The 15,973-nt window shown below is 38.4% G+C and overlaps 1 protein-coding gene across 2 annotated transcripts in view; it reads left to right on the plus strand.

The window, feature by feature from the left end:
* The first annotated feature begins 259 nt into the window (after window positions 1-259).
* Window positions 260-15,973, plus strand: part of LOC122041477 (microtubule-associated protein RP/EB family member 1C-like) — a 33,810-nt gene continuing 18,096 nt past the window's right edge. The window contains exons 1-7 of one of the 2 annotated variants that reach the window (XM_042601171.1): window positions 260-353; window positions 1,442-1,617; window positions 2,867-3,056; window positions 3,172-3,327; window positions 3,896-4,002; window positions 4,479-4,692; window positions 4,776-4,889. In XM_042601171.1, the coding sequence (XP_042457105.1) occupies window positions 1,580-1,617; window positions 2,867-3,056; window positions 3,172-3,327; window positions 3,896-4,002; window positions 4,479-4,692; window positions 4,776-4,889 (819 nt within the window). In that variant the 5' untranslated portion in view covers window positions 260-353; window positions 1,442-1,579. Of the gene's footprint in view, window positions 354-1,438; window positions 1,618-2,866; window positions 3,057-3,171; window positions 3,328-3,895; window positions 4,003-4,478; window positions 4,693-4,775; window positions 4,890-15,973 lie in introns of both variants that reach the window. The other variant, XM_042601172.1, reaches the window with a different exon arrangement.

Raw genomic sequence — 15,973 nt, forward strand, 5'->3', positions numbered from 1 at the left:
AATCTGTTTACTTATACGGAAAAGAAGCAATCCCATCCCAGCAAATCACTGATCCGACTGTGCACACTTGAGGTTGGGCAAATATAAAATGAACTCCCTTTTATTTTCATTTTTACTGAAAGAACATCTTATATTAAAAAAATAGTAAAACAAGCTCACATTCCAATTATAAGGGATAAAGTAAGAAAGAAGTTAAATTCCGGTGCCAAATTGAAAATTTCTCGTTATTTAACCCTAATTTTGTCATTGGCGCACTTTCGTTGCTCCCCCTCTTGCCGTGGATTCGCTTGCTTTCTGCTTCTGCTCCTCGCGATTCTCCTGCCCGCGAGTCACGATCATCTCGCCGGTTTCTGGTGAGTTGATCTGTTTATGCTCTCATGTACTCCTTCGGATTCCTCGCAGATTTCATACGGAGAAATTTCGTGCTGGAATCTATGTGATTTGAAGAAAATTTCACCTTTCAATATGTATTGTTGCATTAGATTTAGTCATTGACCTAAAAAAGGGGTTTTGAAAAGGTGAATTTTTTGTTCTTGTTCCAATCGATAACGTTATAAAATCTTATGTGCTGGTATAAGCGTCGATGTGGAGATACAGATTGAGACCTTTTGAGAAAAAAACAAAGATATTTTTGATTGTTCATTGGTCCCCTGCGCGGAGTGTGTCAGATGAACTTCCTTGATAAGTTACATATATTTTGTTTTCAGTCTAGTTTTCGAATTATTACTTGTGGGCGTGTTAGATTAGATGCCATGATGCATTCTTGACTTCTTTGTGTTGGCATTAAAAGAATGGATTTTTTTCTGATTGATGAGCTACGATTCTTGAAGTAGTATTGCTGCAAGTCTAATGCTCTTTCACACTAAATGGGTCGGCTTGTATCTGTCAGTTAACGGCCTCAGCATTTGGACTGTTTGTTTGGTGATGTTCAGCATTAGGGTTATCTGCTTACCATTCTACTTCTAGCTTCTGTTTTTGGTGGTTCTAGGCCAATTCATGTATACATGCATTGTGAGCATGGTTTTGAGTGATCTCCATGATTTGCAAATTTGAGGATTTTGATCTGCTTATCTGTCTGATTAATGGGACCATACTGTAGTGTTCATCTGTTCACTTTAGGTTTAGTAGTCAAGCTATAAGTTCCAACTACTAAGTAAGAAGCTGCAATGGGCCAAAATAAGTAAGGGAAGAGCAGAATTTACAGGTTATGTATAAGAAGTGATAGAAGGAGAATGGATGATCTTCTTAGATGACAATGAAGTTGCTCTATGGATAATAATTCTTTTTCCTATTTTTTAGAAGAAATTACTTAATCATTTAGTTGCTGCTTTACATGCGTCTTTATTTTTTCATCTTACAATTCTGTGAATGCAAACTTCCATGTAGTAGACGATGCTATTTTGTTCATAATTCTGATGCTTATCAGCTTATGCATTAGCAGCTAGGATGAGACTCTCAGTTTTTCTAAGACAAGCATGTTCCATAGCTGTGTGGTGTTTTGCATATTTCACAGCTGCAGTTCTGCTTTCCATTCACTTCTTCAATATCCGTCCAATCTTCTCAAACTAGTAAATATTGGATGTTCACAGAAGTTGTGGATCGGTTACTTTCAATAAGGTAATTACTTGCTTTATTATTTTTGTGTTTTTGAATTTTATTTTGAGTTAAATATGATCCTCTCATTCCAATTTGTCATAAACAGCTGAGCCATTGACCATGGTCTAGAAAGATATCATTACGCCTGTTTCTGAAACAAATGTTCAGAGTGGCTAAAATTATTGATCAAAGTACTTGTTTTCATCAGAATCCAATGAACCTATTATGGTTCTCTTCGAAGATAATTTATATAATTCAGTTCTTTTGAGATTGAGATAAATCCACAACACTATTAGGATTTAGGAATTTATTTTAGCTTGAGAATTATATGCAGACAAAATCTATATGTAAATGACTGGTGTTAATTGCTTTTTTGTGATTCTCTGGAGTAAATAATAGTAATCTGCTCTATAGGTAATGGTTTCAGCGTATATATGAATATAATCTTTCCTTTGCGATTGAAGATTGCGTCGGTGGATGTTCAATCTCAAATTGTTATTTTCTATTTTTCTCTCAATCTATTTAATTTTGCTTAATTATTCATGTAATGCACCATTCACTTAACCTGCATTTGACATAATCTTTAATCACCATTGCTTCTCTCAGGTTGCTGGTTCATTGCACTTGCTTGAAAGATTAATTTGCTACAAACTATTCTGCTGCTAACTGTACCAATTTTGATGAGGACATGAAAACGTTGTATCTGATCATCCTTTTTTATAGACTAAACCATTTAGCAAATTGTGTATTTAACTATGATCAAAACTGTAGAATGTTAAATAAGTGATTACTGGATAGAATTTGAAGATAGATGCTTGTTCTTTGTGGTAAACAACAATGTGCAATTGTCAGCAAAATTAAATTTATTTAATTAGTAAAATAGTTTTAAATGCTTGTTTATATTTCTTCAGAGAGTATTTTTAAAGTTATTTAACATTCTTGAAATTTTAAATGTAATTTGGTAAATTCAATAAAATCATAAGGGTAAAATTTGTTTCAAGGAACAAGATAATTTAATAATTATATGATTACCAAATTGTTTCTGCAAAATGCCTACATTTTAATTCAAAATTACTAGTTAAATGACGTAAGTACCCATCGCGCGACTCGTCTCCGCCGCTCGATTATACGTTGAGGCCTTGATTTGGAAGGTTCCACCGTAAGAGGATGCCCTTGTTAATTACCAAAAAATACCCTCATTTCAAATTCCCGAAATCCCGCCCATTCTTCGTTCTCCACATCTTCCCTTTTTCCATCATTTATTGCACAGGGAGGAAGCCCTAACAAGGAGGTTTCTGCTGGCCGCCGATCGAAGCACCGACCTCGCCTCCTCCACTCCGAACGCAGGCGGAATGGCGACAACCATTGGGATGATGGATGCGGCGTACTTCGTCGGGCGGAACGAGATCCTGGCCTGGATCAACTCCACTCTTCATCTCAACCTTTCCAAAGTCGAAGAGGTATGTCGTCTGCTCACGATGCATTCGTATTTTGTTTCAATCGATCCGAGTGCGATCCTGTATGATCTGGTCTGATTATAAAACCGATGGCTTGGTGGTCGATGGGGGTCCTCAGGCAGCGTCGGGGGCGGTGCAGTGCCAGCTGATGGACGCCGTGCACTCGGGGATGGTGCCGATGCACAAGGTGAACTTTGACGCGAAGAGCGAGTACGAGATGATCCAGAACTACAAGGTCCTTCAGGATGTCTTCAACAAGCTCAAGATCACTAAGGTTTTCGTTTCTCCTCTGTTTATTATCGTTTGATTCTTTAATTATTTTCTCGTTGACCGATGCAGGTATTTTTTTTACGCCTTTTAACCCTAACAAAATTTAGTTTTCTACCAAGATATTTACCTGTAGTATAATAAGTTTGGCGGCCTTGTCAACAATCTAGCTTTGCGAATATGCATTGTCACAGTGGTCGAAGAGCATTCATCCTTTCATGATCATACAAATCTGAGGCCTCACTGAACTGTTGAAGCAATCAGAAATATGATTTAGACAAACAAAGTCCACCTTTTTGAAAACTGAATTTCCATCCTTCAGTAGTTACGAATTTTTGTTGATATTTATGTAACTTATATTGCGTTAGGTATTGAATTCTACTGTCTGACAAGTTTTAGGAGAATTTTGGCTTTGAATGCAGTATTGTATTGACATATATGTCTGGCCACATGCAACTCTGAGTCTCTAATTTTCCAAACCTTTTGTATTCTAGCTTCATAATATTTAGCAATGTTGAACTAGCATCCCATTCTCAGTTTGCATTTTGTAACATTAAATGTTTTCTTAATGTTAGCACATCGAAGTTAACAAGCTCATTAAAGGAAGGCCCTTGGATAATTTGGAATTCATGCAGTGGATGAAGAGATATTGTGATTCTGTCAATGGTGGCATAATGAGCAAGTAATTTCTCAGCTATTTATTTTCTGCTTTTTTTTCCTGGACCGTCATTAATTTCCCTAACTTTTTTCTATCCATTTTCTTAAGATATTGAAGAAGAAATTTTATTTATGTTCTTTTGTTATCCCAAAATTTTCATGTTAGAGAACTTACATAATCATGCTCCTCCCTTTGGAGTTTTTGAAGAAAAAGCATCATTCACAATCAAAATTAATGGTATTTTGTTTCTTGATTTAGATTTAAAGATCATAGCAGCAGATCTAGTTACATGGTTTGTGCAAACAACTTAGTTTTTACATGTAACTTCCCTTAAAGTGACTAATATCCAGGGTTGACAAAACTGTTTCGGAATGGTCTTGTTCTAACTAGTTCAATTGAAATCTCAAGTTTTCATCAAAAATATTCTAGAACATGATATAACCCTGAATGCCACCTAGTTAGTAGAATTGTTCTTTTACTGAAAATGGTTTTTTTCCTAGCTATAATGCAGTGGAGAGAAGGGATGCGTGCAAGGGCAGCAAAGAAGCAAACAAGAAGGCTGCACCTTCGCAATCAACTGTAAGATCTTCCTCATCTGCCCCTAAAACTCAAGCCTCACATGGCGCAAAGAAAAGTGACATTCATGCCGTTAATTCGTCACATAAAGCCACAAAACCTGCTACAAATTCTGCCACTCAAGCTTATGATGAACAGGTAAGTCAGATGAACGATAAGATGTGATTTACAATAGATTGCTTGAAAACATCAATCTAGAATGCACATTATGCAATTCGCAGATCACTGAACTGAAGCTCTTCGTTGATAGTTTGGAGAAAGAAAGGGATTTTTACTTTGGAAAATTAAGGGACATAGAAATCTTGTGCCAAAACCCTGAGATTGAGCATTTACCGGTAAGTCCAATCCTGCTTTGATAAAAAATCTGCTGATTGGAATTGTATTTACCTGCATGATTTATCCTTGTCAAAAACCGTCTTCAAGAATTTTATTATTATCAAAATATCTTATAAAATCTAAGTATTTACCAATTTTTTAATATATTTTCATCATTGATAAAATATTGGCATTTCAAAAATTAGCCTTTTGTCTATAAAATACCTCCTAAAATTATCAATGTCATTGACTTACCCTCCAACCATACAAAGTACAATCACTATGGTTGTAGTCTGATTAGGATTTTCTGTTCATGACTATTTTAATATTAATGAATTTGTAAGTTATTTTGCCAAAATAATAAAGTATTTTGGTTAACTTTGACTTTTATTTTGTTGCCTGTGATTTATCTCATTTTTTAAATCTTCTTGAGTTTTAACAAAAAAAAACTCGGATGATTATTTAAACTAAGAAGAAATTAATGATGACAAAAATTCTAACTTTAATGTGTTCGTTGCATTACTATATATTTACTTGTTTGGTGGATAGGAATAATTTTTTTATAAATTTTGTTAGAAATTAAAATAACTTGGAATACCTATTACTAGTAATAATAGATAATTATTCTAAATTTATAAGGAACAATTATTATAGGAACAATTCTTTCATGGATACTTCTCACTTTTCTTAATACATTTGATTGCTACAATTGAATTAATAGGGGGTCGCTGAGTTCAATTGGTTCAAGGGGCTTGTCATTTGGTTATTCTGTATGAACCATATGATCTTCAGTAGGTTGATCAATTTTGTCAGGCCAATACATTTGGTTAGCTTGGACAATCAACATGGGTCAATTGATCTGAACAGTTTGGGTTAGCCTATTAGAGTTTGTCAAGTGGTGTTGATTGTTTTGGACAAGTACAACTAAGTTGGTCGGTCTAATTGGACCGATTTAGTTGGGTTGGATGGTATGAAATGGTAATTCGAGCTATTGAGCTAGTTTGGTCTAACAAGCTAATTTAGTTAGATGGTTTGATTGTATTGAGAAAGTTAATTAGGCTGATAGAAATAGTGTAGTAATAAAAAGAGTTTAAAAAAATGTATGTGAAGTTTTTTTATTTTGAAATTATGTTAACCAAATGATAGAATAATTATTCTATTCTTATTATTTTATTGTATTCCTTGTAGAAACAATTGCATCATTAAGTGAGATAAAATTGTTAACACGTGGGAGATAATTATAATCTTATATTCGAATGGGGTGAGTAAAAGTTCATTAACAGAAGGGAAAAAGTTTTTTAAAGTATTCATATTCTCCTTGTTTGAGAGAGAGGGAAGGTTCATTAACGTAATATGTGTTACTATGTTTGAGAGGAAAGTGAAGATAATGAAGGTTAAATATATAAAGTTATAAAATTATGTTGGACCGTGAGATTCGATCGAGGGGGGGGGGGGTGAATATCGATAAACAAAATCGTTCGAGTATAAACGCAGCGGAAATAAAAAGACAATGGTAACACAAGCTGGTTTTACTTAATTCAGAGCCTGTGTCGACTCCTACTCCAAGGCTCGCACACAAGGGTGTTTTCGGTGGGCAATCACTAGCAATTCTAAAATTGTTACAAATTAAAGTACAGGAATGCTTATGGAAATAAAGCAAATACTGACAAGAATTTAACCAAAACGGGAAGGAGCGTGTTGTTGGAGCTTTGTTAGAGTCGCAGGAGAGCAGAGCAGTCGAGCAAGTAGTAGAAGACTTTCTTTCTGTTGTTGTTTTGAAGCTCTCCTCTGACCCTCCTTTTATATGAGGCTTGGGGGGTCCCGGATCCCTTCCGGGCACCCTGGTGAGACGTGGCAGGTCCAACCAACGAGCTCCACAAGGCAACGCGCGATCTGGATAAAATTCACCTCCCGGGCGCCCGGACCACTTTTCTTTAGAAGATAACTTTCTTGCAAAACAAGGTTAGTCCGAGGCAAATAGATAAGGTATATCCTGCAAAACAAAGTGTTAGCACAGTTTATAGGTTTAATATAAAAAGTATGACTTAGATTCCGTCTTTCCGAGATCGGAATCTAGTTACGATCTCAACATAGATATTCGAAATAGATCTAAGCCGGATCGACGCCTAATGTTCCCTTTCCGGGAACGTGTCCTCACAGTCACTCCTCTCCAGTGACTTACTTTACTTACCTGCCAGACGTTCGGTCAGCCCTTCGACCCGTCTGGACTTTTCGCCAAGCGTTCGGTCAGCTCGTCGACCCGCTTGGTCTTCTCATCAGCTATCCGATCAGTCCGTCGACCTAGTTGGACTTCTCGCTAAGTGTCCGGTCAGCCCGTCGACCCGCTTGGACTTCTTGTCAAGCGTCCGGTCAGCCCGTCGACCCGCTTGGACTTCGTGCCAGACATCCGGTCAGCCCGTCGACCTGTCTGGACTTCGTCTGCATACTCGGTCAGAGTGTTAGATCACAACAAGCCTAATTTAACCTGATTTGTCATTCATCAAAACCTGAGTTAGACTGTTAGTGCTAACCGCACCAACAAATTATCTTTACTTTTGTTAAAAATCTATGTGTTCAAATATCTAGCACATCTTATATATATATATATTTATTGATTAAGACTTACGTGTTCAAGCAATTGTAGATTATTTGATTAAGTTGACGTCGGTGTTGAAGTCGATGTCAAAGTCAACAATCGCAGAGTACGAGGATTTAGCGATGTGAGTCAAATGATGCAAGCGTTTTTAGTCACGATACAAAAAAATATCTAAAATAATAAATTTTAAAATTAATATAATAAAATAGAAATGAAATTAGAATATACTTTTTTTTTTTTAGTTCCCTTTATCTTTCCTTATAATCTAAATTAGGGTGTAAAAATTTCTTTCATTTTATGGATAAAAAAATTAAATTTATCCCTTTTTATCTTTCCTTTCCATAACTCATTTCGTTTCAAGTTTTTCTTCTCCATTTTTATCTTTCTCACACTTTCTCTCACCTCTCAAACAGGTGATAAACAAAATTTTTCAAGTATAAACGCAGCGGAAATAAAAAGATAATGCTAACACAAGCTGGTTTTACTTGGTTCGGAGCCTGTGTCGATTCCTACTCCAAGACCCGCACACAAGGATGTTTTCGGTGGGCAATCACTAGCAATTCTAAAATTGTTACAAATTAAAGTACAGGAATGCTAATGGAAATAAAGCAAATACCGACAAGAATTTAACCAAAAAGGGAAGGAGCGTGTTGTTGGAGCTTTGTTAGCGTCGCAGGAGAGCAGAGCAGCCGAGCAAGTAGTAGAAGACTTTCTTTCCGTTGTTGTTTTGAAGCTCATCTCTGACCCTCCTTTTATATGAGGCTCGGGGGGCCTCGGATCCCTTCCGGGCGCCTTGGTGAGACGTGGCAGGTCCAACCAACGAGCTCCACGTGGCGACGCGATCTGGATAAAATTCACCTCCCGAGCGCCCGGACCACTTTTCTTTAGAAGACAACTTTTTTGCAAGACAAGGTTAGTCTGAGGCAAATAGATAAGGTATATCTTGCAAAACAAAGTGTTAGCACAGTTTATAGGTTTAATATAAAAAGTATGATTTAGATTCCGTCTTTCCGAGATCGGAATCTAGTTACGATCTTGACATAGATATTCGAAATGGATCTAAGCCGGATCGACGCCTAATGTTTCCTTTCCGGGAACGTGTCCTCACAGTCACTCCTCTCCAGTTACCTTACTTACCTGCCAGACGTTCGGTCAGCCCTTCGACCCGTTTGGACTTTTCGCCAAGCGTTCGGTCAGCTCGTCGACCCGCTTGGTCTTCTCATCAGCTATCCGATCAGTCCATCGACTTAGTTGGACTTCTCGCTAAGCGTCTGGTTAGCCCGTCGACCCGCTTGGACTTCTTGTCAAGCGTTCGGTCAGCCCGTCGACCCGCTTGGACTTCGTGCCAGACATCCGGTCAGCCCGTCGACCTGTCTGGACTTCGTCTGCATACTCGGTCAGAGTGTTAGATCACAACAAGCCTAATTTAACCTGATTTGTCATTCATCAAAACCTGAGTTAGACTGTTAGTGCTAACCGCACCAACAAATTATCTTTACTTTTGTTAAAAATCTATGTGTTCAAATATCTAGCACATCTTATATATATATATATTTATTGATTAAGACTTACGTGTTCAAGCAATTGTAGATTATTTGATTAAGTTGACGTCGGTGTTGAAGTCGATGTCAAAGTCAACAATCGCAGAGTACGAGGATTTAGCGATGTGAGTCAAATGATGCAAGCGTTTTTAGTCACGATACAAAAAAATATCTAAAATAATAAATTTTAAAATTAATATAATAAAATAGAAATGAAATTAGAATATACTTTTTTTTTTTTAGTTCCCTTTATCTTTCCTTATAATCTAAATTAGGGTGTAAAAATTTCTTTCATTTTATGGATAAAAAAATTAAATTTATCCCTTTTTATCTTTCCTTTCCATAACTCATTTCGTTTCAAGTTTTTCTTCTCCATTTTTATCTTTCTCACACTTTCTCTCACCTCTCAAACAGATGATAAACAAAATTTTTCAAGTATAAACGCAGCGGAAATAAAAAGATAATGCTAACACAAGCTGGTTTTACTTGGTTCGGAGCCTGTGTCGATTCCTACTCCAAGACCCGCACACAAGGGTGTTTTCGGTGGGCAATCACTAGCAATTCTAAAATTGTTACAAATTAAAGTACAGGAATGCTAATGGAAATAAAGCAAATACCGACAAGAATTTAACCAAAAAGGGAAGGAGCGTGTTGTTGGAGCTTTGTTAGCGTCGCAGGAGAGCAGAGCAGCCGAGCAAGTAGTAGAAGACTTTCTTTCCGTTGTTGTTTTGAAGCTCATCTCTGACCCTCCTTTTATATGAGGCTCGGGGGGCCTCGGATCCCTTCCGGGCGCCTTGGTGAGACGTGGCAGGTCCAACCAACGAGCTCCACGTGGCGACGCGCGATCTGGATAAAATTCACCTCCCGAGCGCCCGGACCACTTTTCTTTAGAAGACAACTTTTCTGCAAGACAAGGTTAGTCTGAGGCAAATAGATAAGGTATATCTTGCAAAACAAAGTGTTAGCACAGTTTATAGGTTTAATATAAAAAGTATGATTTAGATTCCGTCTTTCCGAGATCGGAATCTAGTTACGATCTTGACATAGATATTCGAAATGGATCTAAGCCGGATCGACGCCTAATGTTTCCTTTCCGGGAACGTGTCCTCACAGTCACTCCTCTCCAGTTACCTTACTTACCTGCCAGACGTTCGGTCAGCCCTTCGACCCGTTTGGACTTTTCGCCAAGCGTTCGGTCAGCTCGTCGACCCGCTTGGTCTTCTCATCAGCTATCCGATCAGTCCATCGACTTAGTTGGACTTCTCGCTAAGCGTCCGGTTAGCCCGTCGACCCGCTTGGACTTCGTGCCAGACATCCGGTCAGCCCGTCGACCTGTCTGGACTTCGTCTGCATACTCGGTCAGAGTGTTAGATCACAACAAGCCTAATTTAACCTGATTTGTCATTCATCAAAACCTGAGTTAGACTGTTAGTGCTAACCGCACCAACAAATTATCTTTACTTTTGTTAAAAATCTATGTGTTCAAATATCTAGCACATCTTATATATATATATATTTATTGATTAAGACTTACGTGTTCAAGCAATTGTAGATTATTTGATTAAGTTGACGTCGGTGTTGAAGTCGATGTCAAAGTCAACAATCGCAGAGTACGAGGATTTAGCGATGTGAGTCAAATGATGCAAGCGTTTTTAGTCACGATACAAAAAAATATCTAAAATAATAAATTTTAAAATTAATATAATAAAATAGAAATGAAATTAGAATATACTTTTTTTTTTTTAGTTCCCTTTATCTTTCCTTATAATCTAAATTAGGGTGTAAAAATTTCTTTCATTTTATGGATAAAAAAATTAAATTTATCCCTTTTTATCTTTCCTTTCCATAACTCATTTCGTTTCAAGTTTTTCTTCTCCATTTTTATCTTTCTCACACTTTCTCTCACCTCTCAAACAGGTGATAAACAAAATTTTTCAAGTATAAACGCAGCGGAAATAAAAAGATAATGCTAACACAAGCTGGTTTTACTTGGTTCGGAGCCTGTGTCGATTCCTACTCCAAGACCCGCACACAAGGGTGTTTTCGGTGGGCAATCACTAGCAATTCTAAAATTGTTACAAATTAAAGTACAGGAATGCTAATGGAAATAAAGCAAATACCGACAAGAATTTAACCAAAAAGGGAAGGAGCGTGTTGTTGGAGCTTTGTTAGCGTCGCAGGAGAGCAGAGCAGCCGAGCAAGTAGTAGAAGACTTTCTTTCCGTTGTTGTTTTGAAGCTCATCTCTGACCCTCCTTTTATATGAGGCTCGGGGGGCCTCGGATCCCTTCCGGGCGCCTTGGTGAGACGTGGCAGGTCCAACCAACGAGCTCCACGTGGCGACGCGCGATCTGGATAAAATTCACCTCCCGAGCGCCCGGACCACTTTTCTTTAGAAGACAACTTTTCTGCAAGACAAGGTTAGTCTGAGGCAAATAGATAAGGTATATCTTGCAAAACAAAGTGTTAGCACAGTTTATAGGTTTAATATAAAAAGTATGATTTAGATTCCGTCTTTCCGAGATCGGAATCTAGTTACGATCTTGACATAGATATTCGAAATGGATCTAAGCCGGATCGACGCCTAATGTTTCCTTTCCGGGAACGTGTCCTCACAGTCACTCCTCTCCAGTTACCTTACTTACCTGCCAGACGTTCGGTCAGCCCTTCGACCCGTTTGGACTTTTCGCCAAGCGTTCGGTCAGCTCGTCGACCCGCTTGGTCTTCTCATCAGCTATCCGATCAGTCCATCGACTTAGTTGGACTTCTCGCTAAGCGTCCGGTTAGCCCGTCGACCCGCTTGGACTTCTTGTCAAGCGTTCGGTCAGCCCGTCGACCCGCTTGGACTTCGTGCCAGACATCCGGTCAGCCCGTCGACCTGTCTGGACTTCGTCTGCATACTCGGTCAGAGTGTTAGATCACAACAAGCCTAATTTAACCTGATTTGTCATTCATCAAAACCTGAGTTAGACTGTTAGTGCTAACCGCACCAACAAATTATCTTTACTTTTGTTAAAAATCTATGTGTTCAAATATCTAGCACATCTTATATATATATATATTTATTGATTAAGACTTACGTGTTCAAGCAATTGTAGATTATTTGATTAAGTTGACGTCGGTGTTGAAGTCGATGTCAAAGTCAACAATCGCAGAGTACGAGGATTTAGCGATGTGAGTCAAATGATGCAAGCGTTTTTAGTCACGATACAAAAAAATATCTAAAATAATAAATTTTAAAATTAATATAATAAAATAGAAATGAAATTAGAATATACTTTTTTTTTTTTAGTTCCCTTTATCTTTCCTTATAATCTAAATTAGGGTGTAAAAATTTCTTTCATTTTATGGATAAAAAAATTAAATTTATCCCTTTTTATCTTTCCTTTCCATAACTCATTTCGTTTCAAGTTTTTCTTCTCCATTTTTATCTTTCTCACACTTTCTCTCACCTCTCAAACAGGTGATAAACAAAATTTTTCAAGTATAAACGCAGCGGAAATAAAAAGATAATGCTAACACAAGCTGGTTTTACTTGGTTCGGAGCCTGTGTCGATTCCTACTCCAAGACCCGCACACAAGGGTGTTTTCGGTGGGCAATCACTAGCAATTCTAAAATTGTTACAAATTAAAGTACAGGAATGCTAATGGAAATAAAGCAAATACCGACAAGAATTTAACCAAAAAGGAAAGGAGCGTGTTGTTGGAGCTTTGTTAGCGTCGCAGGAGAGCAGAGCAGCCGAGCAAGTAGTAGAAGACTTTCTTTCCGTTGTTGTTTTGAAGCTCATCTCTGACCCTCCTTTTATATGAGGCTCGGGGGGCCTCGGATCCCTTCCGGGCGCCTTGGTGAGATGTGGCAGGTCCAACCAACGAGCTCCACGTGGCGACGCGCGATCTGGATAAAATTCACCTCCCGAGCGCCCGGACCACTTTTCTTTAGAAGACAACTTTTCTGCAAAACAAGGTTAGTCTGAGGCAAATAGATAAGGTATATCTTGCAAAACAAAGTGTTAGCACAGTTTATAGGTTTAATATAAAAAGTATGATTTAGATTCCGTCTTTCCGAGATCGGAATCTAGTTACGATCTTGACATAGATATTCGAAATGGATCTAAGCCGGATCGACGCCTAATGTTTCCTTTCCGGGAACGTGTCCTCACAGTCACTCCTCTCCAGTTACCTTACTTACCTGCCAGACGTTCGGTCAGCCCTTCGACCCGTTTGGACTTTTCGCCAAGCGTTCGGTCAGCTCGTCGACCCGCTTGGTCTTCTCATCAGCTATCCGATCAGTCCATCGACTTAGTTGGACTTCTCGCTAAGCGTCTGGTTAGCCCGTCGACCCGCTTGGACTTCTTGTCAAGCGTTCGGTCAGCCCGTCGACCCGCTTGGACTTCGTGCCAGACATCCGGTCAGCCCGTCGACCTGTCTGGACTTCGTCTGCATACTCGGTCAGAGTGTTAGATCACAACAAGCCTAATTTAACCTGATTTGTCATTCATCAAAACCTGAGTTAGACTGTTAGTGCTAACCGCACCAACAAATTATCTTTACTTTTGTTAAAAATCTATGTGTTCAAATATCTAGCACATCTTATATATATATATATTTATTGATTAAGACTTACGTGTTCAAGCAATTGTAGATTATTTGATTAAGTTGACGTCGGTGTTGAAGTCGATGTCAAAGTCAACAATCGCAGAGTACGAGGATTTAGCGATGTGAGTCAAATGATGCAAGCGTTTTTAGTCACGATACAAAAAAATATCTAAAATAATAAATTTTAAAATTAATATAATAAAATAGAAATGAAATTAGAATATACTTTTTTTTTTTTAGTTCCCTTTATCTTTCCTTATAATCTAAATTAGGGTGTAAAAATTTCTTTCATTTTATGGATAAAAAAATTAAATTTATCCCTTTTTATCTTTCCTTTCCATAACTCATTTCGTTTCAAGTTTTTCTTCTCCATTTTTATCTTTCTCACACTTTCTCTCACCTCTCAAACAGGTGATAAACAAAATTTTTCAAGTATAAACGCAGCGGAAATAAAAAGATAATGCTAACACAAGCTGGTTTTACTTGGTTCGGAGCCTGTGTCGATTCCTACTCCAAGACCCGCACACAAGGGTGTTTTCGGTGGGCAATCACTAGCAATTCTAAAATTGTTACAAATTAAAGTACAGGAATGCTAATGGAAATAAAGCAAATCTGACAAGAATTTAACCAAAAAGGGAAGGAGCGTGTTGTTGGAGCTTTGTTAGCGTCGCAAGAGAGCAGAGCAGCAGAGCAAGTAGTAGAAGACTTTCTTTCCGTTGTTGTTTTGAAGCTCATCTCGACCCTCCTTTTATATGAGGCTCGGGGCCTCGGATCCCTTCCAGGCGCCTTGGTGAGACGTGGCAGGTCCAACCAACGAGCTCCACGTGGCGACGCGCGATCTGGATAAAATTCACCTCCGGCGCCGGACCACTTTTCTTTAGAAGACAACTTTCCTGCAAGACAAGGTTAGTCCGAGGCAAATAGATAAGGTATATCTTGCAAAACAAAGTGTTAGCACAGTTTATAGGTTTAATATAAAAAGTATGATTTAGATTCCGTCTTTCCGAGATCGGAATCTAGTTACGATCTTGACATAGATATTCGAAATGGATCTAAGCCGGATCGACGCCTAATGTTTCCTTTCCGGGAACGTGTCCTCACAGTCACTCCTCTCCAGTTACCTTACTTACCTGCCAGACGTTCGGTCAGCCCTTCGACCCGTTTGGACTTTTCGCCAAGCGTTCGGTCAGCTCGTCGACCCGCTTGGTCTTCTCATCAGCTATCCGATCAGTCCATCGACTTAGTTGGACTTCTCGCTAAGCGTCCGGTTAGCCCGTCGACCCGCTTGGACTTCTTGTCAAGCGTTCGGTCAGCCCGTCGACCCGCTTGGACTTCGTGCCAGACATCCGGTCAGCCCGTCGACCTGTCTGGACTTCGTCTGCATACTCGGTCAGAGTGTTAGATCACAACAAGCCTAATTTAACCTGATTTGTCATTCATCAAAACCTGAGTTAGACTGTTAGTGCTAACCGCACCAACAAATTATCTTTACTTTTGTTAAAAATCTATGTGTTCAAATATCTAGCACATCTTATATATATATATATTTATTGATTAAGACTTACGTGTTCAAGCAATTGTAGATTATTTGATTAAGTTGACGTCGGTGTTGAAGTCGATGTCAAAGTCAACAATCGCAGAGTACGAGGATTTAGCGATGTGAGTCAAATGATGCAAGCGTTTTTAGTCACGATACAAAAAAATATCTAAAATAATAAATTTTAAAATTAATATAATAAAATAGAAATGAAATTAGAATATACTTTTTTTTTTTTAGTTCCCTTTATCTTTCCTTATAATCTAAATTAGGGTGTAAAAATTTCTTTCATTTTATGGATAAAAAAATTAAATTTATCCCTTTTTATCTTTCCTTTCCATAACTCATTTCGTTTCAAGTTTTTCTTCTCCATTTTTATCTTTCTCACACTTTCTCTCACCTCTCAAACAGGTGATAAACAAAATTTTTCAAGTATAAACGCAGCGGAAATAAAAAGATAATGCTAACACAAGCTGGTTTTACTTGGTTCGGAGCCTGTGTCGATTCCTACTCCAAGACCCGCACACAAGGGTGTTTTCGGTGGGCAATCACTAGCAATTCTAAAATTGTTACAAATTAAAGTACAGGAATGCTAATGGAAATAAAGCAAATACCGACAAGAATTTAACCAAAAAGGAAAGGAGCGTGTTGTTGGAGCTTTGTTAGCGTCGCAGGAGAGCAGAGCAGCCGAGCAAGTAGTAGAAGACTTTCTTTCCGTTGTTGTTTTGAAGCTCATCTCTGACCCTCCTTTTATATGAGGCTCGGGGGCCTCGGATCCCTTCCGGCGCCTTGGTGAGATGTGGCAGTCCAACCAACGAGCTCCACGTGGCGACGAC

Source organism: Zingiber officinale, chromosome 2A (assembly GCF_018446385.1).
Source record: "Zingiber officinale cultivar Zhangliang chromosome 2A, Zo_v1.1, whole genome shotgun sequence".
Taxonomy (NCBI): domain Eukaryota; kingdom Viridiplantae; phylum Streptophyta; class Magnoliopsida; order Zingiberales; family Zingiberaceae; genus Zingiber; species Zingiber officinale.